The following is a 25,268-nucleotide window of genomic DNA, read 5'->3' as shown; positions in this document are numbered from 1 at the left end:
TTGTGTTGGGTGTTTGGACAAGTTAATAACAAAAGAACTTCACTTACGAATACTTTGCAATTTCGAGCATGAAAATAACATAACTGAACTTCCTACAAAACTTCAATTGTTATGAAAAACGCGGTAGAAAAAAACAAAAGAGTCTATAAGGGAATTTACATGTGAAATTTTGAACAAATTTTAACCAGCCAACTAATGAAGTTTATATCTATTAAACTGTAAAATCTTCAAGGTAATGAGAATTCATCAAAGCATGTTAGGCAGTTTGTGTTGAGGAGTATTTATCAGCTCAGTATCTTAGAGCATAATACAGGCTATCAAAAATCTGAGTAATTATGCATCAGAATCTTGCAAATCAACATATTCTAAGGCATACTTGAGAACCAGAGTGTCAGAATATGTAAGCACAGGCAACAGAAGTCAGCAGGGTGGTGAGCAGCACCGAGACCATATTGACAGCATTATTGTCGAGGATATCAAGACCTGAGATTCGCTTGACAGTCGGTCCCCGGTTCCCTACAACCTTCAAGCAGGATTTTAGAGTCGATAAGTTTTTAGACAGAACCATCGTGCAAGTAAGCAATTGCATAATGGTAAGTTTTTAGAGTCGATAAGTTTGAAGGTAACCATCAAAATTAAATTTCAAGCTCAATAAGGATAGCTCCGTTTTGTCTCAAATACCTGACTACCTGTTGCAAACATGGGTCATACTGTTCTTTCAGATTTCTCTTTGGAGCTTTTAAAACAAGAAACCAATTCTGGTGCAACGATGCGCTTGCCCAACAGTAATATGAGAGTTCAATCATACGCTAAAACGGTTGTAAATACTAACTTTAATAAAGTTGATCAGTATTATTTAGAGGTAGACAACTGCAAAAAGACTGTTTTCAATGAGAATACGGAAAAAAGACAGGAAGAGTCCTGAATAGATCAAACTTGCGGATTAACAATGGATGGCAGAGTTACTATGGCAAGAAGCAAAACATATGGCATGAAAGTTAATAAAGAGAAAACATTGGCAACAAGAATTTGAAAAAGAAATTAGTGAGAATGTAATTTTGGAGTTAAATGCAATTGAAGCACTATAGCACTAGTATTGAAATAACAATAAAACTACAAAAATCGAAATCCCAATCAGTGGGCATGTTTTTCCTATTTCTCCCAACTTTTACACTGCTTGGATAGCAAATTCAGAGAGAAAAGAAAGGAAGGAAAGGGGAAGGATAGGAAGGGGAGGGAAAGAGAGGGAAAGACTACATTGTTTTTATAGGAAGGATGGGGAGGGGAAAGAAAGGAATTTTATTTTCCTTCCAAATCTTTCCTCTTATGGAGAGATTTGGATGTTAACAAAATGAAGGGAGTTAATCCCTCCAAATCCTGTTCCTTTGTTTTTGCTATTCAAACAAGGAGATTTCATCCCTTCAAATCCTTTCCTTTCTTTTCCCTCCATTTCCCTCCATCCAAACAAGGCCTTAAGGAAAAATATTGACAACTGAAAGAAAAACCTACAAGAATAGGCAGAACCAGATTTACAGGCACGCCTAAACGAAATAAATTTTGGCTGCAGCGTAGGAATACACTCATCAAAAGATGAGGAGGTTAATCAAGACAAAAAACCAAGGAAGATAGTAAGAAAAAGTAGTAATAGATGGAATAACGAGCGGGAGACAATGCCAAAGCAAATGAAGTAAGTAGCGGAGGAGCAACACAAAGGATGCAAACATCTAGATGAATGCATGAAATACAATGTAGGTACAGAAAACACTAAAGTAATACTATATGGAAAGAAAAAAGAGAAAAAAAGAAAAAGATATGGTTGATTCAAGCTCGTGTTAACTAGAAGTTGTACTATAGAAATGACCCAAATGAATATGGGTGATTGTGTATGCAAATGAAGGTTCTCTATAAAAATATGCAGGAAATCCCAGACCATTACATTAATGCTGTTCACAAAAGGTTGGGAGGGACATATAAGTAATTAATATGTAGATGAGGCTTGATGTGTTCAAAGAAACTACAGTGCTATTTACCCTGAGATAATAATCAGTAGTTACCTTCTTACGAACACTGCAGAATCCACTAAATTGCAGAGTTGCCCCCAAAAAAGAATCTAGCAAACTTCCTCCTAGTCCAGCCAGTGCTGCAAGAGGTATCACCAACAATTGTTTCAGAGCCACGTCTGTAGGGCATCCAGCTGTGCCAATGCCAAAGAGAACAAAAGTAAGTCCAATAACAGCACCTCCTGCAGCAGCTGCCAAAAGTCCTGTCGTTGTAACACCACCATTTGTACCCTTACAAACAGGCTGATAAAAAAAACGGAACAACCTTAGAATAGAAATGCTATCTATAGAATATTAGAATCAACCGTCTTTATTTCATAAAACATTGAAAATTCCAATAATCCTGAGTCAAAAATTTGACAATCGGATAAGAGAACCGAGTGAAAGTAGGTAAACAGAGTATGCAGAAGGATACATACAGGGGCGGTCTCAGAAAGTACAAGATCCTGTTGTAAGAGATTATATATATATATATATATATATATATATATATATATATATATATATATATATATATATATATATATATATATATTAACCGTATTTAAACAAAGTTTTATGATTTTAAAACTCGTAGGACTTTGTATAACACAACATCTGGTTATTTCTTTTCTTAAAACCATAGCAAACAGTGCAAAAATTCAGTTAAGGTCTGGTAATGGTCGGAAATGAGCCGGATTATTTTACAGTCGCGGTAAGCTCAAAAACCTTTATAATACAGTCGCCATATGGTGACGCCGCCTTGTTTTTGCACTATTAAGTTGATATAACTCTATAATTGTGCAATGGGCTGGGGCCCACAAAAAACCTGTGATCCAGCCCATTTTAAAGGGTCAACCACGTTAATTTTTCTAAACGGGTCAGGCTTTCAACTGGATGAGGCGGGCTTTTAACAGGCCACCTTTATTTTAATACACAAAATTCAATTTATTTTTAATACGTTCTTCTAATGGGGTAGATACTTCTAGCATCAAGAACATACTGCTTAGGCTAGAGAACATCTTGAGTAAATTGCCTCCTACACATTGTGTCTTGACCAACAATTAAAGCAAACAATAAATCGTTACTAAAGAGAAAGTTGTGTCTTAGGCAAATGCTAATTTTAATTATATTACAAATGCATCATTCAACAACCAAACACAGTATACACAATTATATCATGTGCCACTAAGATATTTATTCATGTAATAAAATAGAAATTTTAAATATATAGGTTGAGGTGGGGCGGGTCAAATGGGCTTTTGGCCCACCTTACCCATAATATTTTCACCAGACCCGACTTGATATGAAATCACCTCGACCCGCCTCATTGAACACTTCTAAAAAACACTAACAAAATCAAGAGATAAAAGGAAGTAGCCAAAAAGTTCAGTTCATTCATAAAAACAATTAAACTGGATCTATAAAAAAGAAATTTTGGCAATTAATATAGATTGAATTACCAAAATAGCAACAAAGAACCATGAGAGCCCCTTAGGCCAAGCACCAAAAAGAAAAAAAAAAAAAAAACCTTAGAACACAAACCAAATCCAGAATAACAGAACATAGTCCAAAAAGGAACGCAAAGCAAAACTCGTCAAAAGATAAGGCCAAACGAATACAGGAAGAAAAAGGAAGAAATCCAGCAACAGCAATCTGCCAAGGAAGCAGTTTAAGTCCATTTTTATACATGTGTCCAAGACTTTTAAGGTTAAACAATATATTGATGGCAACCTGTATGGCTGTATCATTGATGACTGTGCAGTTGAGCGGTGGAGAATTATGCTACCTCAAATGAGGTTGCAGGTTAAAAGCTAAACATACCAATTTTTTAATCATTTTTAATGGGGTTGCATATGCAACTCCATGCTTATACTGGGTCTGTTCATGTTTACACGATTGTACATTGTATCTAACATTTTCACATGTATGGTGTATCAAACACTTTTATGCACATTAATGGTCAGCCATAATCGTAGAGTTTGTTAAAAAAAACATGTCATTACCCCAATGCCAAGTGGCTCCCGTTCTCAAATGTAAGCAACATAAAATGATTGTTTCCAATTGACTATTGACTACAAATATCAATTGCAACTTCAAATAATTTGAAATTGCAAGTGATTAAATGAGGCATTTTACAAGTTTTTCTAAAGAAAGTAAAAGAAAAATCCGAGGATCCAAGATTTCAAATGAATAGATAAGGATCATGCAGCAGCACCGCGGAATCCACACAAGCTTAAGTCCGTTGCCAACTACAATTTTCCGGCATATGAACCACTATATTTGAAAGATTTGGGAATGTACAAATTTATAAGTATATGCACAAAAGATTATAAAGTTATTAAATCTTCACCTTCAAGGTAGTGATTAGACGAGGCTGCGAATCACTAAGAACACCAATTTCAGAGGACCAAGTATCTCCATTGCTACAAGAGTAGTGACCAATTATGCCACCCATGAGTGAGGTAATGAGTGCAGATTCTCTAGTGTCCAAACACTTGTCTTCCCATCCAATCAACTTCCAAATTGCCACAACCAGAGCACAAGCAATGGCACTATTGAAAAGTACCTGTATCCTAAATTTTCATAAACCACAAAGATGTAGTAAGAATGTATAAAATGACCCTCCAACATGAAAAAAAAAAAAAAAAAAAAAAAAAAAAAACCCACACTAAGCAAATGAGCTTTAGCAAGTAAAATAAACAACGAAGGGCTAGTTTACTAACCTATGTTAGCCTGGGAAAGCTCCATCTAAAAATATTATATAAATGACATCTAAAATAAATTACACTATACATCACAAAATTCTAGACTTAGTATGCAACATGCTTTAATTTTTGCAATGTACTAGGATAGATAAAAATAATATAGTCCCAATTATTCCGACAAATCCATATAAAATTAATCAGAAGTAAATTCACCTTTAAGATACATTATCTTATGATATACCTTTAAAAACCGAATCAAAGCTCTAAAATCAATTCTTTTAATTCCATCAACAAATTACATTCGTATTCTAATGAGAAATAATAATACTTTCTTAAGAATTATCATAAAGAATATACAAGAAAGTAAAACTGCTTCTATTAATACCACTCCTAGAAACACATAGGTATATTAATCTGTCTCTCAGTTATGCGTGCACAATTTCTTTTCAGTATTTCAAATCAGTAAAAGTGATTTATTAAAGTCAAACTAGGATTAGTAAAGGTCAAACCAGTATAGAGTCTCGGGCTATGGACTTTTACTTCAAAACTTTCATGGTAGTAAATGCAAAAAAGAAAAACCAATGTGCTAATCGACCAAGCTTTGCGAATGTAGTTGACAAATAATTTGAATTAAAGTATTATTTTAGATAAGAATAAGATAAAAAAACATCCGACTTTTCAGACAAAAACAAATAAGAGTAAATTTTAAGCAAAAATCCTGCAATTGATCTAAAATAAAAGGCCAAAAATGATTGCAATGAACAGCAAAATATTAGAAGCGAAGGCATTTATAATATAAAAAAGAATCATTTATTTATTATAGACATAGTTAAGCTCACTTATTATTTATAGCCGCAAAATTCATTTTTTACGAGTTATAAATAACCACTATAAATCAAAAAGTACATTTATTGTAACCATATCACTAGAATCCGATGATCAAACTTTTTAATGACTGTTGACTCAACTTAAATACCTTTGACCTTATCCAAGTTACCCAAACTACCCCCACCTTTTCCCTCTTTCTTTCTTCTTCTTTCTTCAAAATTAGGAATTTCCTCCATTTTTAACTTAAATTAGCTTGATTCAAGATTTTGATTTATTTCACTCTTTTTAAACGCCAAACCAATCCAATGCAACTAACAGAAGAAATTATTCACTTATTTTTAGTAATTTGTAAAAAACAAAAAAGATTCAAACTTCCCATTAGAAAATTTATATTTAAAACTAAATTCCAATAAACTAAAGGAATTGCAAACAAAGAAAATGGCATAAACTAAAGGAACAACAGCTAAAATAAAGAACAATAAGAGTAAGAAACCATAAGAGGTTGAGGACTGAGGAGCATCCAAAACTTCATAACTCATAAGACTCCATATATGATGTGACTCACATTTGAACATTCAAACCCTTCAACAAATACCAATAAATTAACAAAAGAAACCAAAGCCAAAAAAACGATTTCGAAAAATCCATCCTTCACAAACTTTTTGGTTAATTAGTGTACAACAACAGCTCAAATGTATATACCCACAAATTCTTTTTCAAAATGATCAAATTCGCAGAGGTTTTAATGTGAATGTACTTAAGATTATACAATTTTTGATTTATTCCTTCAAAAATTTAACTTTTGATTTAATTACACTTCCAGCACTAAAAAAAAATCTTTCACGGAATAAAATGAATGTTTCTCGAGCACGAATCAGTGAAGAAGGAATGGTATAAGAGCCGTGTTTTAATGGAAGATTTAGCAGGGTTGAAGAGAGAAGGTGAAGGTAGTTTGGTTAACTTGAGTAAGGTCAAAGATAATTAAGTTGAGTCAACGGGTTAATCGGATTCCGGTGACATGGTTACGATAGATTCACTCTTCAATTCATACCGGTTATAGCAACTAGCGGCTATAAATAATTAATGAGCTAAACTAAATGGCGGTAATTAATAAATTATCCTAAGAAAAATAAAAGGAATTGTAGAAACTTCTTGTTTCATCAAATTGATAACTCGAAGCCTAAATGATGTATTGATAAAAGTGATATTTCAATCAAAAACGAATAATATCGGACATTATAGAACAATGAACAATTACCAGTTCCTTTGACCACCATCCTTGTATTCAGCATCAGATTGACGTTTCTTCTCAGCTCCGACTTTCGTCAACTGGGATGAAGTGAAGAAAAACACCAACAACATCGCACCAGCCCTAGAATTACAATTTTACAAAAATCAATCACAATCAAAGCAACAATTGACGAATCAACGACTCAACAAAGCAAAATCAGTTGCGAGATGATAATACCTGAGATTAGTAGCGAGATGGATGAAGACGACGAGAAAACCAACAATAGCGCCAGAAAGATCGAGAGATTTCTTCCTGTAGGATCGGATAGCGATAATTGCCGCCATTAATGCTGCAAGTAAAGGTTGAATCGACGTTCTATCCATTTTTTTTTTGGAAGTTCTTGTGAGTGTTGAAGTGAAATTAGTTACTAAGAGTGATTATACAAGTATTTGTTGGAGACCACACCGGAATTTGTCTTTAAAATTAGAAAAATTGTATTTGGAATTTGCATGATTATAGAATAGAAGTAGTCAATTATTGTTGGTGGTTTAATTGTCATCGTGCGCCATCGATAATAGATGCTTGAGATTCCCATGTGCTCCCGGAGGATGGGAATGGGATCACACTCATATGATCAGCAAGTCTTGTATGAAAACCGTCTCATCGTAAAATAGGTCCTAACACATTAGTAAAAGAACACAAAAAAACCATAAAAAAGTGAAATTTAACATGTATAAGAAGTGGTTATTTATTTTTAAACAGAAGTGGTTATTTATTTTTAAACAATATGGGTTTACCCAATTAAAGTCGTCTCATAGTGAGACGACCTCAGCCTGTAAATTCATAGACATAATGTAGGTATCTCCTTTGGATAGAAGAAATTGAAAAAGTAAAATTGGGGAGAATAGGACATGAATCCTTTCGATAAAAGTGGTATTTATATCACAAGAATGATATCTCAACTCGAAAAGCAAGTTTAGTGTGGTGCACTATAATTCAACCTATAGAAACTCCGCTTGCTAATGAGTGCCATCATACGGTACTCTTATCATCGCTCTATTATCAAACGTCATAGATAAAGTCGTTGGAACAAAACACAACTTTCATTCCGATAAAAAATGGTTTGATCTCTCATTTAAAACAAAGAAAATTGAAAAACTGATCAAAATATGTTATACATGTACAGTTTGTTCTAAGAGTGGATAGGTCTTGATTGATTTAAGTGCGTCATTGAAGCCTACCTATCCATCACATTCTTTGATTGAAATTTCGGATCAGCTGCTACAGTTTTGTTGGAATGTCGGTCGATTCCTTAGAACGTGATTTGTGTGAAACATGAAAGCTTCGTTGCATTAGCCTCTACCTCTCCCTCTCCCTCTCCCTCGGCCCCCTCCTCTTCCTCTTCCCCTCCCTCTCCCTCTGCCCCTTCCTCTGAATCCAGATCCGTGGAATTCATTATCATCTCTTTCAAAAGTAAACATGTTCATCCTTATGTTTTCTGCCTCATCCCTCTGAGGATCCCATTGTTCCTGAGGACAAAATAAAGCAAAGTTACAGATTGATTAATCAAAGCTCAAGGTCTTTATGATTGAACGGGTCTCGAAAGTAAAACTAAAATTTCAATAGTTTTATGAGGAGAGATAGATGCAGCTTGCAGATCTCAATTTTTCAAAAATAAACTAAAATTAAGAGAGGAAAAAAGACATTGAAACAGATTTTCAAAGAAACATCATACGACAGTATTTTTATTAGATTAGAAAAGACGAGTGGATGTCACCTGATGAACTTCCAAATTAAACTGGTTTTGAAGTTGCCTAGCAAGATACTCATCATGAGTGATATCAAGAGGCTCTTCTCTAGCAGTAGGAATTCCTCCTGCTTTTCTCCTTTCCCACTCTTCAAGAGTGAAAACTTGTTTCTCTTCTTGTGCCCCCTTCCCCTTGTACCTTGATCCTCTGTACCTTTCATTCTTGTTTGGGGCATTCATCTTTTGCAGGAGTTTTTGTGCAGCAGCTTGATTCTGAATAGGAATGTACTCTGCCACTGGAAAGGGAAAAAAGACCATCTTATTTGACAGTGATTCATACTAGAAAGTTATAAAAATACACTCGATATACAAAATATTTATCATCACGTCATCCAGGCGGTTTCTGATGGCGATAAACATGGAGCAGATAGCGTAGAAATTACACATAAGACATAATTTGAGGTAAAATGAGATTGGACCTTCTTTTGGTCTATTATCAGAGCTACTTGGATTTTCTTCAGCTCTATGAGAACTTAAATCAATCTTCAGATTAGCATTTACACCAGCTTTAGTAATTGAAGCTTGCTTTTGATCCAACTGTCGGATATCAGCTTCTCTAGATGATTTAGCAGCACCAGATCTGTTGTTCCTGGGGACTAATCCAAAGGAAATTTACCCTTTAGGAGCATGAATAAGAACACAACTTTCACGTAATCAAGATAAGATAACGTGCTAGCAAGTGCCTTACAACCATAAATGGTTTCATGTAAATGACTGTTATAAAATTGGATAAATGCCTGAATGGAGATGTATACTAACAGTAGTTTTGTTAAAAAGAAAACAAATACAGAAATCAAGTATGACTAACTAACAAGAGTCTACACTCTTTCCCAGAGATACAAACTCAAGAATTTAATCCTCTGCTCATTTTTTCTCTCCTTACTCCTCTAATTATAAGATTATGCTCCCCTTTCTCTTTAACTAAATTATATTGCCATTGCCACACTACTCCCCATGGCTTATTCAGCATACTAATTCAAAAGCATTTCAAAGTGCCAGCTCAAAAAATCAGGTTCCAATTCACAAATTCAAACAGTAAATCTAGTTCAATCTAACAGAAAACGAACTTCTTAATAGCATTTCTATGAGGGTGTCTAAAAAGAGCTATAAGATTCTGTCACAAAGGATGGGTACTCCTACCCATCTACCATGGTAGACCTGACATCATGATATGCGTAGGAATGGAAAAATGGGTGAGTTGGTGCAGTATGCTCTCCCCCATACCCATACCCACATAAAAGTTTCATACCCACCACCCATGGAGGGCAAAATTTTCATAACCACGCCGACCCACCTGAGTATGCATTCAAAGTTCATACTCATCCCCACCCACTATGGCCAACTGGGTATACCAAAACTCACCTTATACATAAGTCTGCATCATATACTCCATGAAATTGCAGTTCTTTATAAATTTAAGTCTATATCTAATTTTAGTTAAACCATACAACGTAATAAAATAAGATTGATATACATGAGTACATTTTAGATATGGGGTGGGCAGGTATGGTACGGGTCATGTGGGTATGGGGTGAGGCAGGGCAGGCAGATATGGGTCGGGTAAGACCTCATACCCGCTATCCACCAACTACTCACTATCCACCAAATTCATACCCCTACAGTTGGAGCCCGTATAATTTTACTTGTCGGCCATCCCTAATGATATATATCCTTTAACCATTTATTTAAAGGTGGTTTAATTTAATCAATGATATATTCATAAATTAAATTAATTAAAATATATTTATGTGTGTGCGGTTATATGTAATTTTTTCAAGTGGACGACTAGTATTCTTAAAATTAAAGATATTTTAAGTCAAACTATCAATAGTAGGAGCAAGAAAATTAACCGAGCATAGAAATGTAAAACAAATTTGGGCTAATTTGGTATTGATAATTTTATGTAAAATACAAATATATATATATATATATATATATATATATATATATATATATATATATATATATATATACATATATATATATATATATATATATATATATATATATACATATATATATATATATATATATATATATATATATATATATATATATATATATATATATATATATATATTAATGGGCTAGGGTTAAGGTTTGAGGGGAAAACACAGACTTTTTCCCTTCCAAAAGGTTTATAAACTTTCAAAAAAAGTTAAATAAATAAAACAAAACCAAAATCACATCATCCTTATCCTTTCACGTAAAATGCAACAAGATATTTATGGTGTGATTTGTTACTAAATTGCTTGAAAAGCTTGTTTCATGGTTAAATTGGGTTGATAGTACATAATTCATGAACGAATATAGGTTTGAAACGCTTGTGTGACTCAAATGTGATAGCATAAGTTGAAGCTTGTTGGAAATGTTAAAGAGTTCCATTCTTTTAGATCAAGACTTCTTTGATGTATCTAAGTAGACTTATTAATTCTACTTCAAACTTGCATAGGTGCCCGTAAGAGGAATATAAAACCTCACTTTGTGTGATTTTGGTGTTTTTGTCATGCAATATCAATTACTAATTAACTCTTATGTATGTTTTGCTTCTAGATATTATTGATGATTTTGATTATATACGTTGTATCGGAACTATAAGTTGCTAGTGAGTAAACTTTGTTTGAACTCGATTATGTTATTTTTGAGTTGAGAATAGTGTAGTAGAATGAGAGTATAAGAAGATGGGAGAGATTCCCTTATTGGTAAGGTGATATCCACTTGCAATTAGAATGGTTTTTTTATATATGAAACTAAAGGTTTTGACCTTGTTGGCTTTGCAAACCCGAGGCTCACCAATAGTAAAAACTAGGTTACCACTGTTAATGAAGAAGTCGCATATGCTTAGTTAATCCGGTTGGTGTAGTTTTCGTGGTGAGATCAGAGTGGATTAGCATACAGAGATATGAGCATACTTGTCTCATTGGGCGTCAGTTGGCTAATAACGACCCTTGATTGAGGTATTGCCATGCAATGCAGGTCTTGCTTACTCTAATATGATGGTATCTTTGTTGGATTGGCACAAGTAAGAATCAGAGAGGATCAGTTGGATGGAGTATGAACTCAACTTGGGTGTTGTTTAGCCGATAACGCCCTTAGTCTAGTCATAAATGTAGAAAAGCTAGAGAATAAATAGACTATCCATGTATTTCAATGGTTAGAAGATATGAAGCAAACAGCAGAGTAAATAGAATATGGTTAGGCAAACAAGTAACACTTTTGTTATAGTATAGCGTATTGTTTTGATTAATCTATTTTGTTGTCCTTACTCTATTGAGTTGTTGATTACTGATGTGTACGCGTTGTTTATGTTTGTTTGACTATTGTTCTTTCTATGATGAACCTGCTAGATAAGTTTGGCGTTTGATCTCACGTTAGGATCAAAAATCATAAACAAACACAATAGGTATTGAAGCTTACTTTGTATTGCATTTACAGAACTATAAGTGCGAGCACAACATGTGATATGCAATTGATTTTTTATTTCACAGCTCCAAGTATATTTTATTATACGTTGGTAGGGCCGACCATGGGGTGGGCAAGAGGGGTAACCGCCCACTGCCCAAGGATTAGAAGTTGAATTAGGATAAAATAGGGGGCGTAGGAGAATCAGTAAGAAAGCCCATAAAAATCAAGGGTAAAGGCATGTAAAAGAAAATCTGACAAAAGACTGAGTCTTGAAAATTGAAAACGCATCAATGCACTAGAATAAGTTTAGGAAGGAAGAAAATCATTATTTTCTTAGTCATCGTTTTCTGAAGAAACTTTTTTTTTAGCTACATCAAAGTGTTGTTTTTGAGGTAAATGTCTTTTGAGTTGATATTTTAGAGTAATATTAATATTATTAATATGGTTGTTGATTTAAATTTATGATATTGGGTGATTATATTCACATAGTTTTATACGATATTAAAACTTTTAGTCAACAAAAATTAAGAAAATACAATTTAACGCGATATTTTTTCCATATATATAATTTTGTTACCATGTTCAACATTTTTATATTATAAACTTAGAAACTCAACAACTAATTCCAAAATAGAGAAAAAGTCGCATATGTAATAGGACGAAGAAAATACTTGAGAGGGCCCCAACTTACTATCTCGCCCAAACCCCAAAAAGATCAGGCTGTACGTTGGATTGTATATGTTTTAGTTTGAGACTTATGACTCTTTTGAATAATTGCAATTTCGACGGCGTAATTTATAGTTATGTATGGTTGTGTTTGCTGTAAAATTTAATATTTATTATTTTCAAACTCAAGCTTTTGAAATAGAACCATGAACCCTACTTGGGATGTCGTTGAAAGAACCAACAATGAGATGTTAGTTCAAGGTTGGTGTTGCCTTATTTATTTCTATATTATTCAATGCGTATCTTTGACAATAACTTATAAATTTCAAGGCAGATGCCAAAGTTAAAACTCATATTTCAAAAACCCCTTGATCGTTCAATCAGTTACTTTATTATTCTTTTCTTTGATTAATTTAAATGTAATACCCGAATTTCCTTCCTTCTATAGCGGTTTTGGTTTCGTTTAAGGAGTCGGAAAGTCAGGGGTGTTACAAGACCTTTCCATTTCAGTTTCTTCTGCACAGATCCACCACTTTAGATATCATTTTTGGTTGTTAAAAATAGAGGAGAGAAAGAACATAATCGTGTGTTGGACGGACCAATGTCAAAGTTATTAAAAAAAAAATAACAAAATAGCTTTCAGCGTATTAGACTCCTTCATCCGTGTCCAACCCGTATCCACATTGTACCAGCATTCGATATAGGTAATCCTACCCTGGAAAATCCCTTACAATAATGAATAATTCATGTAACAAACTGTCACAAACTGGATAAGTGGAGATGGAGAGACTAAGAGGAGTTTTGAACTTCGATTAATACAAAAGAAAATACAGAAACTAAAGATCACTATCTTGCTTTCTAAAGGCTTCACTCTCCAAAAATAAGCTACAAACCCAATAATTCAATATTCTGCTTGATTCTCCTCTCTTAACTCCTCTATTTGTACAATTCTGCTTCCCTTGCTCTTTTTCCTAACTACATTATGCCGCCTGTGCCACACTACCCCTATGGCTGATTCCTATACCCAAAATCAGAAATTCACAATAAAAGCTCAAGTGTTAAAGAAGGCTCTAATTTATCCCCCAATGCACACAATTAAGGCCATTCTCTCTAATGTCTGTTGCTGATTCTGTACATTATGCATGAAGTTAAGCACTTAAGCTACAAGCCTACAAGGTCCTTTAACATAAAAGAATATTGTAGATGTCTGTTGCTGGTTCTGTACATTATGCATGAAGTTCAGCTACAAGCCTACAAGGTCCTTTAACATAAAAGAAATTTCTTCGAGCACAAGGTCATTGCATTGGATCATAAACTGGAAGCAAGGTAGATTCATCATTTGAGGGTAAGGGCAATTGCTACAAGCTGTAGTGTCTAAATAGAAATTAGTTATTAACTCGGAGACAAGGCCTAAGCAAGAACGCATGACAAGCACCACCATTGGACCTTTAGTAGGTATACTTCTCTGTATGTTGTTTATATTGAAGTTTCCAGGCAGAAAAATTAGAAGCTCTTACTATAAGGAATATAGACTGATCAAGACAACCTCATTGAGGGCCGATTCTCAACTGGTGTGTCATGTGTGTGCACTCGACAAAAAAGAAATTCCTACAACAGTATACTTTGCCTCACTTCACTTTGTGTCATCAGAGGCTCACAACATGAAAAGTTTGGAAAAGTCAGCTTTGCACCTTGCACGATTCCTCCATTAAGGCACCAAGATGTGCCTAATTAAACTAAGGCTGAGATCATGAAAAATAAAATGAGACAAGAAGAAGTATACCATTGAGAGCATAACCAGATTTAGTCCCTCCAATCTGCAATTTCTCAAAAGGTGGGGGACCAGAAGCATCATTGTCTAGACCTAGCTTGATAGAGGATCGGGAGAAACCTGCATACTTCTGATTCATCTGCCACTCTTCATACAAAGATTCCACAACTCCTCCCAGGACAGTTATCACATCTGATGTAAGGCAAACAATTCCATATCGAACCACCAGTTTCTTTTCTATCCGGACCTGCCCAACAGCAACACATTGCCTTCACCAACAGAAACTAATGAAAATGAAAGCGACAAATGTCATCATAACCACACTGTGTCATAACATATTCAAAACTAACTGAATGATCACATATTCATAAAATCATACTTCAAGTGCACTGATGCCAATTTGGGAGACAATGTCTAATCACATTCAATATGAATTAGAACTTTGCATTCAATTCAATTGTACATCTAGTATAACACTCGAGTCCTAGTCCCATATGAAGAGCATGTACTCCTTTACTTCTATTTTCCCTTCTCTAAAAAAACATCAAGATATATTTGCACATGTTAATTCTATTATCCTTTTCTGTAATTCTCTTTAGCAACATGCATTTCAAATAAAGCAAGGTTCTAACATTGAAGGAATATAGCCTTTTGTACCGTGAGAGTTAAACAACATTTTATCACCCTATTGACATTGTGTCTCCGAAGTCGACCCTTATCCTTGTAAAAACGAAAAAGGTTGTTTGTGATATACCCTTGATAACAAACATCTTCACAAAACATAAATAAGTTTACACCTGATTCAGCGAGCATTTTACTATAGTCTATCATAATTCAAAATCAAAGAAAAATTTAACCATTAGCTTTATCGAGAATGGACAAAGGGGTTTAACATTTACTATATTTCAAGCACAATCGAATGAGCCATACAATAAAAAACCTACAACGAAAGACTAATATAAGCGTCAAAACATAAGAGTCCTTTTAGCTTCTGATTTGCACCATAGTGTAAAAACAAGGCCACGATGGCGGCGTTGCAAAGGTTTCAAAAATAACGAACCAATGTTTCCCGTGTATAAAGGCGTAAACAACCACGTTATGGGCTATACCTGTCATGAAAAAAAAACCGCGGTCACGGATTTGTTTGCAGGAACGGTCGCGATGTCGCGGAAAATGGTTGTAACGGAGAAATAACGTGAATCACGGCCAATACGATGTGATTTTTGAAAAAAAAATCACTAAAGTGGAGTTTTGACCTTATACTTACATATTTGTTGTTGAACTATTATTATTATGCAATAATATGCCTACAGCTATTGTAATTGCAATATTTGTGGTTCTTTTAGTATATAATTAATTAACTTATCAGTTATTAGTTAATAATTTTGTTTATCAACTAAAATTTTGAGTAACTATAATTTAAGCGATCATCAAAATTAAAGTTAACGGGTATTGATGAATTTTAACATGGAGACAAATAACGCAGTTACAGTGAAATACCGTTATAAGGGTTACATAACACTCAACGTGGCGTTTTGATCGTGAAATTTCATGCACGATAACCCTCGAACAGGTTACATAACAGGCTTTACGTAATGTAACGGGGAGATTAACAAAATCATTCACAACAATTGATAAAAAAGAAAGCAACCTTAGTTCCAGGAACGACATTATCGGACAACGAGGGGATAGGAGAGTATTCAACGGCTGTAACTTCCGATTGTCCATCACTCAAAACAATCTTTAGGAGCCTTCGTTTACTCGAACTCTTGTTCACATCAACCTCACTGCTCCTACTTATATCCTGCACTGAAGCAATCTGCAAGGCCCAAAAAACATTGAACATAGCTAATCAAACCCTAAATCTAGTATAAACATATAATAAAACCCTATACCCAAATTAGACATTGAATGAAGGCCAATGCCTAAAACGTACATTCTCCCAATACCAGTGGCAAGGGCCGAGATACATGCGATTGCGAATGAAAGCTGGCCAAGGCCCACCCTCAAAAATATGGTTGCCCACATTATTTTAAGTCTTTCAAGGTCAACATAGCAAAACTGCTCAAATACACAAAACTTCAGGTAATATTCAATCCCACCTACAAATCTTCAGCTGAAGTCCTGACTTACTAAGAGACGGTCAATTAAATTTGGTGTTTAAGCCTTGAATGTAAACAAAAAACAAAAATATAGAAAAAAAACATATAATTCGAACTTTTAACATAAAACCAAGAAAACCCTATTTTTTGGGGGGAAAAGAGGATTCAGAAAATTTTACTTGAAGAACTTTAGGAGGCTGAAGAAACTGAGATGCCTTCCGAAGAATAGAAGAATCTGGTAATGATTTCCCGCCAATAGAACGTAAGTCAAGATTACAAAGCTCGGATTCTAGGGATTCGATAGTGAAGGAATCGCCATGAATGGCAGAATGTATAGCGATAATAGGTCGAATTTGAGTGAGATCATTAAAAAACCAACCTCTGTTGGTTAAGACATTCAATAGGGCTCCTGTAGAGGAAGTTGGAGCTGATGACTCCATCAATGGCTTTGTTTTTCTTCAAGTGAAAATTGAGAATGTCAAAAACACAACAGGGTTTTAAAACCCGGAAATCTTAATCTTGTTTCTTTTGGGCGGGTTGTTGGGCCTTTTCCCTCTAAAATTGAGAAAATTAAAAATGAAAAAAGTTCTTTGTAAAAAAATTTCCAAAGTAAGATTGGAAATTTTTTTTAACTTTTAAAAGAAGCATCTTCGGTCTGAAATTAAGGTTAGGGGTCAATTTGTTGTTATTAATATCGAATAAAGTAAAATTGTACAATATTATCAGTTAAAAAAGTAACAATTAATAAAGAAGATTTTGTCAAACAAGATTAAGCCTTTGTTCGTTGTTAATAACCATGAAAAGAGGCCTGACTTTGTTTGATCAAGTCTTAATTTTTCGTTGTTACTAACAGAAAACTTAGCAAGTGTGACTTTTTTTTGACTTTTTCTCTCAGTTATTAAATTAACTATTATAAAAGGTAAAACTAGTTATTTGCATGTTCATTGTTAATACCAATGAACAAGAATTCTATAAAAACAAGCCAAATTTTCTAGTTTCATTCCATCTAAAATCTGTAAAATATTTACAATACGGTTCTGAAATAAAGTTAAGGTATATTTCTATAATTTTAGTTGATTACTCATTATTTTAATGATTATTAAATTGTATTTTTTATTTTAGTTAATAATATTTTTAATTTTATTATTTTCTTTTGGGGTAGATGTCAAAGAATCATTCAATTGAAGAGCAGTGTCACTATGTTCTTGCAGTTGAATATGATCGAATTGGAGCGACTTTGATCCCGATCATCAGTTTGGTTGTTGTCCATTTTATCTTGATGAAGGATTAGGTTTTAGCTACTTTAGGTGAGTTGCTTCAAAGAGCACCCAATGACCGAAGAATATCACTACTAAACTCGATAAAGAGAAATAGAAGCTTAAAATGAGGTACTTAGCTTGAAGAGGCAAGCAAATAATATTACACGTCAGAGGAATGAGACGGAGAGAAACATGAGAAAGTTTATAAAGTAATTTTAATTAGTATTGTTTTTATTCTATAAATAAATAATATAATTTGTTATAGTTAAGGAGTATTAATGAAGTTGTGTCATATTTTTGACAATATTATCTCTATTTTGATTGTATGTTTGATTTATTTGGAGTAAGTAAACTTTTCAAAGCTAAATTAAGCCATCATACGCCAATGATTATTCAAGGGGGAATGATTTATCATCGAAACCTTTGAGTATTCATAAGTGAAAGAAAATACAATATAATAAACATAATATAATTATAAACAGAGAAAAATATATACAATAATTGTTCAATAAAATTTGTAAATATGATATAATACAACTACAACTCCTACGATAGTAAGAGGCGGTCATGTGACGATTGAGGAGGAGAGGTGACTTGTACTAAACAGATGCAGCCTTAAAGGATCCTATATCATCGTGAGGATATGACAAGTTCATCTTGTCCAAATGAACGTCAGATGGTGGAGACTAGCTTTGCCCCTTGCCAGTAGGTTCACTAGTAGGTTGGACCGTGTAACACCCCGTTAGTGTACCATTTAAATAAATAATTATTTAATATATTTTAGTCGACTAAAATATATATACACGTAATTTTAAATTCGTCATCGTTTAAGTTCTAGCGATGCGCATGTTTCGTCACGTAATGGTTTTTATTGTCATACAAATTATTTAAACAATTTAATCAAATTATTATTATTAAATAAAGGAATTAACAAGGGGAAAGGGAAGGGTTGATTGGTTTCTAGAAGGTTCATGTAACTCATCCCCTTAATGCCATTTATCGGGACATTTAAGCTTATGAATTAATTTTTTTCTTAATCATGCCATAACCCTTTCATATGGATGCTTAGTGTAGAACCAATTTTTGCTTCATTTCCTCCAAATCATTCAAACAAACAGAGAAAAAGAGAGATAAAGAGAAAAAAAAATTCAAGATTTGGTTTTAGGTGTTCAAGTGTCCTAATTTAAGCCTTTTAATCTTTGATTGGTTAGTCTTTATGATTCATAAACCTTTAACATAAGTTTTATTTTGTTTAAAGGATATGTTCATACTTTTTATTTGAAATACATAGAAAGAAATAGATTATTAGTGATGAAATCATGTTATTAAAAGTATGTTTATATTTTGTTTCATGATTTTATATGATGATGAAATGATGTATACATGTGTATACATCACTAATTTATAAATAGGTCTTTCATGAGTAGAGATTTAAAAGAAAATGTGTGAGGGGTTGATTTAGAAAATAAGGTAAATTGTATTCAAGATATAAGATTGATAATTATCATTGAAGCAATTTAGATGTGTTTGATTTTTATGGATCGAATTTTATATATACTAGTATGAAATATGAATTTTTAAATGAGAAAATGAAAATGGAGTTAAATTTACTTATTTTTTGTTTTTATAAAATTATTTATAATTTTGGTTGATTTAATTATTTTGGTAAAAGGGTGATAACTTATGTTGTTGTGTCACGGTTTTTGTATTGTGCTTGAAATCCATTGCATTGAGGAATGAGATTAAAAGAATTAATTAAAGAAAAAAATAATTTCAAAAAAAATATATTCTGTCTCAGGAGGCGCTCCTTATGCCTTAATGGTTCGGGTACGTTTCGTTCATTGTTTCACTACCGTTTGAATTAAAAGTCGCTTAAATGCTAAAATCAATTAAAAATAGTAAACGAGTGTTAAAAATTTTGAAATGTGGTATCCAAGGTAGTTGATGCCTTTCGGACGCAGTGGTGAAGTTAGATTTTCGATTTGAAAATTTTAAACTATCAATAAAAGCTGTAATGTTATTGGTCGTTTTTAAAGTCAAGAAATATTGGGTTTTATGATTTAATCATTTAACATTATGAAGTATAGTGATGCCTTGTTTGTAGCAGGAGTGGCACTCTCGATACATAATTAACATTAATAATTATACTTAAGATAAATAATGCGTAAGTGTAAAACGCCGAACTGCTAAAAACCATTTAAACTAAAATCGTTCAAAACATAAGTAAATATATATATATATCTATATATATATATATATATATATATATATATATATATATATATATATATATATATATATATATATATATATATATATATATTTATATATATATATATATATATATATATATATATATATATATATATATATATAAATATATATTTATATATATATATATATATATATATATTTATATATATATATATATATATATATATATATATATATATATATATATATATATATATATATATATCTTACAACTGAGAAAATATAAAATAAGGTCTACTTAAATACGATAAAAAAAACATAAGTACAATATAGTCATCAAGTAAAATCATTGAAGCTAAGTCCTCGATAAAATAATTAAAGTTGCGGCCTAGATTGAAACCTGAGCTAAATTTTCCTGCAAAATACTGTCATCCATAATACGGATGACAGCCGATTAAATCGGTCAGCGATAAAGCCGAGTACAATTTTCTCAACAAGCTTATGATGCGATAGTTAAATCATGCTTACAAAATAATCATCAAGCACAATATAGAGGGTTATTACTCATTATTGACCTTTACTAAGCGATTAAGTTACATTCTCAATACTTGCAAAAGTTCATTACTGCTATAAATACTTGGTAACCCTAATGCTTATTTAATCAAATTCAATTAAGCCTCATAACTTTACCATCATAGCACATCACAAGATCACAACAATAATGACAACTGATATATGTAAGGGTCTGGTTAGGTGAGGACCGTAGTCCTAAACCCTAACTGTGGTGGGAGTCGTCACTCCTCTCAATACTGTTATGCTCGAGACTTCACAGGATGGGTTTTTCTCGGACCCCCTGTCTGACACCACATTTTACGTGCCGGCTAACACGGACGCCGGGATTTTACATGCCGGACCATGGTTCGACGTTACCTTACTATCAGAGTCATACAATCAATATCATGCAATATCAAGCAAGACTATAAACCGAAATAGTTTACATTCTTATAAGTCAAACTGACACTAGTCAAAATTTTAACAATTCTACCCTTTTAATAGAAACAAATTACTAGTATCTAATAAATTAATATTAATTAAATAACAAATTTTCGTAGCTATACTAAGATTCATGAGGCTAAACTAAGTCATTATTATGTCATAAATAATCATAAAAGTCAAGAGTAATATTAATAACGTATTTTATCAAATCATCAGTAAAATAGTAAAACGGATCTATCATAACTATAAAAAAAAACATAATCCGACAAGTTATTAAAAGTCCAAAATCTAAATGAAATGAGTTTTCGAGAAAAACAACGCTAAGCATTTTAACAAATTTGTTTGACTATTTTACCAATAAACCGGTTAAAAATTTATCAAAACACCAAGATGATATGGAATCATTTTAAACACATAAGTTTATTTAACTAGTAAAATTCATATATATTTATATTATCATATTAATCAAAAATTTCCATATTTATGACTTTTTTTTTTAGTGTCCCAAAAGTATTATTGTTTTGAAGAAAATATCACTAAACTGAATATGACTTTAATATTATTATGTAAAGTTTAAATGACTAAAATAAAATCATGTTGATCATGCTTTTATATTATCGAGTAACCATAAATAAATATCACATAACGAGAAAGTTAAGAAAATGTGTACCATTTTCCTCCGAAGGTTGTGCTAAACCAAGTAAGAGAATAATAATAAGAAAATAAGAACTCAAAGAAATAAGCTCCAAAAGAGAAAGTCTTCAAGGTTCCAAGCTTCGAAGAAGTAGATCTTCAATTACCCAAAAGAAAATGATATCCAAGCTTTAAAAGATAATACTTGAGTTTTTAAAAGTTGATGATTATTGGGTTAAGAAGTGATAAGATCAATCTCCATCTTCATTTGATTCTTCAACAAATAAAAAGGGTATAAAGTTAGTAAGATGTTAATGAAGTGAAGATATAAGAAAGAATGATAGAAAGATTTGATGATGGGGGTGCAAGTGATCTTATGGCTAAGGAGGGGTATTTATAATGGATTTTGGGCAACTTTTTAGTTCATAAGATTGTATGAAAAAGAAGGTTAACTTGTGTAAGTGATTTAGAGTGTGTAAGTGAATGTGTAAGAGTTGGAGTGTGTAAGTGGATGTGTAAGAGTTTGGAGAGTAGAAGAAGGTTAACTTGTGTAAGAAAATGGTGATAGCTTGTGTAAGTGATGAACATTATGTATTGATGTAGAAAGGATTTTGATTCATCAAATTTTTGTTTTAGTTTATACTAGTGAAATGATTTAGATTAATGGGAAAGTATGATTAAGGTTTGATTATGAAAATATAATAGTTTACTTAGAAAATTTTAGTTAAAACTATACTTAAAGTTAATAAGAAATATATTAGTTAATTTTTAGGTATAAAATAATTAAATCGAAGTTGTAAGGTTAAAATGATATGCAGTAAAGTTAGTTTAAGGAAACGAAATTGAAACTTAACATTTTAATAAAACCGTAAATATAATATTAAAATTTTCGTAGTATAAAATAATAAAATACTATTTTAATGCTTATAAAGAATTTTAAGAATATATATACACAATTTTTTTTTAAAGTTTAATATTTGGGAGAAATTACAAAATCGAAATAAGGTTTAGGAATTAAAGGTGATTTGAATTAGATAACCAAAGCATTAGGAATTCGAAATGAAATTTCGGAATAATTAATCGGAAGATTAAGATTAAGAAATTTGAACCTGTTACAACTCTTTCCCCCTTTAGATAGTTTCGTCCCGAAACTAGGACTTACCAAAAAGGTTAGGATAACGCTCTCTCATGTCGACCTCTTTTTCCCAAGTTGCCTCTTCAACCCCGTGGTTTGACCACAAAACCTTGACCAATGGAATCCTCGAATTTCTCAACTCTTTTACTCGGGTATCTAAGATCCTGATTGGTCGTTCCTCATACACCAAAGACTCCTCAATCAAAAGCGGCTCGTGAGCTAGAACATGAGACGGATCATGAACATACTTCCTCAACTGTGAAACATGGAACACATTATGAACTTTTGCTAAACTTGGAGGTAAAGCCAACTCATAAGAAACTTCCCCGACTCTACTCAAGATCTCAAAAGGTCCAATAAATTTTGGACTCAACTTTCCTCGAACTCCAAAACGCTGGACACCCCTTGTAGGTGAAACCTTTAGGAAAACCTTGTCGCCAACCTCAAATTGCAACATCTTTCGACGATTATCAGCATAACTCTTTTGTCGGCTCTATGTTGCTCTCATGTTCTGTTGAACATTCTTCAGAGCATCAATGGATTCCTGAATCACATCTGGACCTTCGGGAATGGTCCTATCCATCAAATCCCAACACAAAGGTACTCGGCACTTCCTTCCATAAAAAGCTTCATACGGTGCCATCCTAATACTAGATTGGAAACTGTTGTTGTAGGCGAACTCCACCATCGGTAATTTATCTTCCCAGGTTCCTTCAAAGTCCAACACACAACATCTCAAAAGATCCTCTAAAGTCTGAATAGTTCTCTCAGTTTGACTATCTGTCGCAGGATGAAAAGCAGTACTCAAGCACAACTTACTCCCAAAAGCTTCCTACAACTTTTCCAAAAACCTCGATAAAAACTTCGGATCCCTATCCGAAACAATAGTCCTCGGAACACCATGAAGTCTGACAATCTCTCGGACATAGGCATCTGCTAATTGCTTGGGCCCCCAAGTATTCTTCATTGGCACAAATCTAGCGACCTTGGTCAATCTATCAACAATGACCCAAATAACATCATTCCCTCGCTGGGTCCTTGGTAGCCCTACCACAAAGTCCATAGAAATCGAGTCCCACTTCCCATCTGGTACCGACAACGGTTGAAGCAACCCTGAACTCTTTTGTCTCTCAAACTTTACCCTTTGGCAGACTAGGCACTTAGACACAAAATCAGAGACGTCTTTCCTTAGACCTTTCCACCAAAATATCTCTCTTATCTCTTCAATCATCTTATCTCGACCTGGATGCAAATGAAATAAACTTTGATGACCTTCTTTCAGAATCTCATTCTTCAATTCAAATTGATTTGGAACACACAATCTACCTTTCATCCTCAACTCTCCTCTTTCTCCTAACTCAAAAGCATCAGTCTCATTTTCCTCAACTCTATGGATCAACTCAACAATCTCTGGATCCTCAAGTTGTGCCTCAATTATACGATCAAACAAAGTGGGTTGTATAGTCATTGCTCCCAAATACTGACCAACCTCGTGTCGACTACAAATCTCTAATCCCAAAGTCTGCATCTCACGATACAACTCCCATGGTACAGACATAATGGCATTCACAGACACTCTCGGTCTCCTTCTCAAGGCATCAGCTACCTTATTCGCTTTTTCAGGGTGGTACACAATTTCAAGATCATAATCCTTAATAACCTCAAGCCACCGCCTTTGGCGCATGTTCAATTCCTTTTGGTTGAAGACATACCTCAAATTTTGATGATCAGTATAGATCTTACACGGTAACCCATACAAATAATGTCTCCACAACTTCAAAGCAAAGATCACTGCAGCAAGTTCAATGTCATGCACGGGGTAATTCACCTCATGTGGCCTTAACTGCCTCGATGCATAAGCTATGACCTTTCCTTCTTGCATAAGTACACAACCCAAACCTTCGAATGAAGCATCACAATAGACCTCGAATGGCTTGCTACAATCAGGCATTGCTAATACAGGGGCGGTAGTAAGTCTCTTCTTTAATTCCTCGAAAGCAATTGTGTGCCTCTCATTCCACTGAAATTGTATCCCTTTCTTCAACAGCTTAAACATCGGACGAGCAACCTTAGAAAAGTTTTCAACATATTTCCTATAGTACCTAGCTAATCCCAAAAAGCTCCGAACTTCAGTCACATTTCGAGGAATCGGCCATTCCGTTATTGCTTTAATCTTCTCAGGATCTACAGAAATTCCACCCTTAGACACCATATGACCTAGAAAAGAAATTTCCTCAAGCCAAAACTCACACTTACTGAACTTCCCATACAATTTCTCTTTTCTCATAAGCTCCAGAATCATTCTCAAGTGTTCTTCATGTTCTTCCCTACTCCTTGAGTATACCAAAATATCATCGATAAAAACAACCACGAATTTATCCAAATAAGGACGAAGATACCTCTGCATCAAATCCATAAATGCTGCAGGTGCATTTGTTAACCCAAATGGCATCACCAAAAACTCATAATGTCCA

General features: G+C 33.4%; 3 protein-coding genes across 4 annotated transcripts; all 3 read right to left on the bottom strand.

Annotated features, from left to right (window-relative positions):
- Positions 1-178: 178 nt before the first annotated feature.
- LOC130824554 (protein PGR) lies at positions 179-8,182 on the bottom strand. Its single transcript, XM_057689610.1, has 6 exons — positions 8,048-8,182; positions 7,044-7,483; positions 6,834-6,947; positions 4,393-4,615; positions 2,055-2,303; positions 179-523 (listed from the first exon to the last, which is right to left on the bottom strand). Exons 2-6 carry the CDS (start codon positions 7,187-7,189, stop codon positions 392-394), a joined length of 864 nt encoding a protein of 287 aa, XP_057545593.1. The 5' UTR covers positions 7,190-7,483; positions 8,048-8,182; the 3' UTR covers positions 179-391.
- LOC130824553 (uncharacterized) lies at positions 7,891-17,152 on the bottom strand. 2 transcript variants are annotated; one of them, XM_057689608.1, is made up of 6 exons: positions 16,737-17,152; positions 16,107-16,274; positions 14,468-14,702; positions 9,033-9,209; positions 8,584-8,849; positions 7,891-8,335 (listed from the first exon to the last, which is right to left on the bottom strand). In XM_057689608.1, the coding sequence occupies exons 1-6, from the start codon at positions 16,995-16,997 to the stop codon at positions 8,159-8,161; spliced, it is 1,284 nt and encodes a 427-aa protein (XP_057545591.1). In that variant the 5' UTR covers positions 16,998-17,152; the 3' UTR covers positions 7,891-8,158. The 2 variants fall into 2 exon arrangements, with proteins under 2 accessions (XP_057545591.1, XP_057545592.1); XM_057689609.1 differs by lacking the exon at positions 16,737-17,152 and adding an exon at positions 16,392-16,730.
- Positions 17,153-23,287: 6,135 nt separating this feature from the next.
- On the bottom strand, positions 23,288-25,006 carry LOC130823317 (uncharacterized). Its single transcript, XM_057687935.1, has 4 exons — positions 24,923-25,006; positions 24,694-24,841; positions 23,846-23,988; positions 23,288-23,626 (listed from the first exon to the last, which is right to left on the bottom strand). Exons 1-4 carry the CDS (start codon positions 25,004-25,006, stop codon positions 23,288-23,290), a joined length of 714 nt encoding a protein of 237 aa, XP_057543918.1.
- Between the last annotated feature and the right edge of the window lie 262 nt (positions 25,007-25,268).

The sequence above is a fragment of the Amaranthus tricolor genome, chromosome 9 (genome assembly GCF_026212465.1).
Source record: "Amaranthus tricolor cultivar Red isolate AtriRed21 chromosome 9, ASM2621246v1, whole genome shotgun sequence".
NCBI lineage: Eukaryota > Viridiplantae > Streptophyta > Magnoliopsida > Caryophyllales > Amaranthaceae > Amaranthus > Amaranthus tricolor.
Note: the sequence above shows the minus strand (reverse complement) of the source record. Positions and strands in the feature narration are given on the sequence as shown.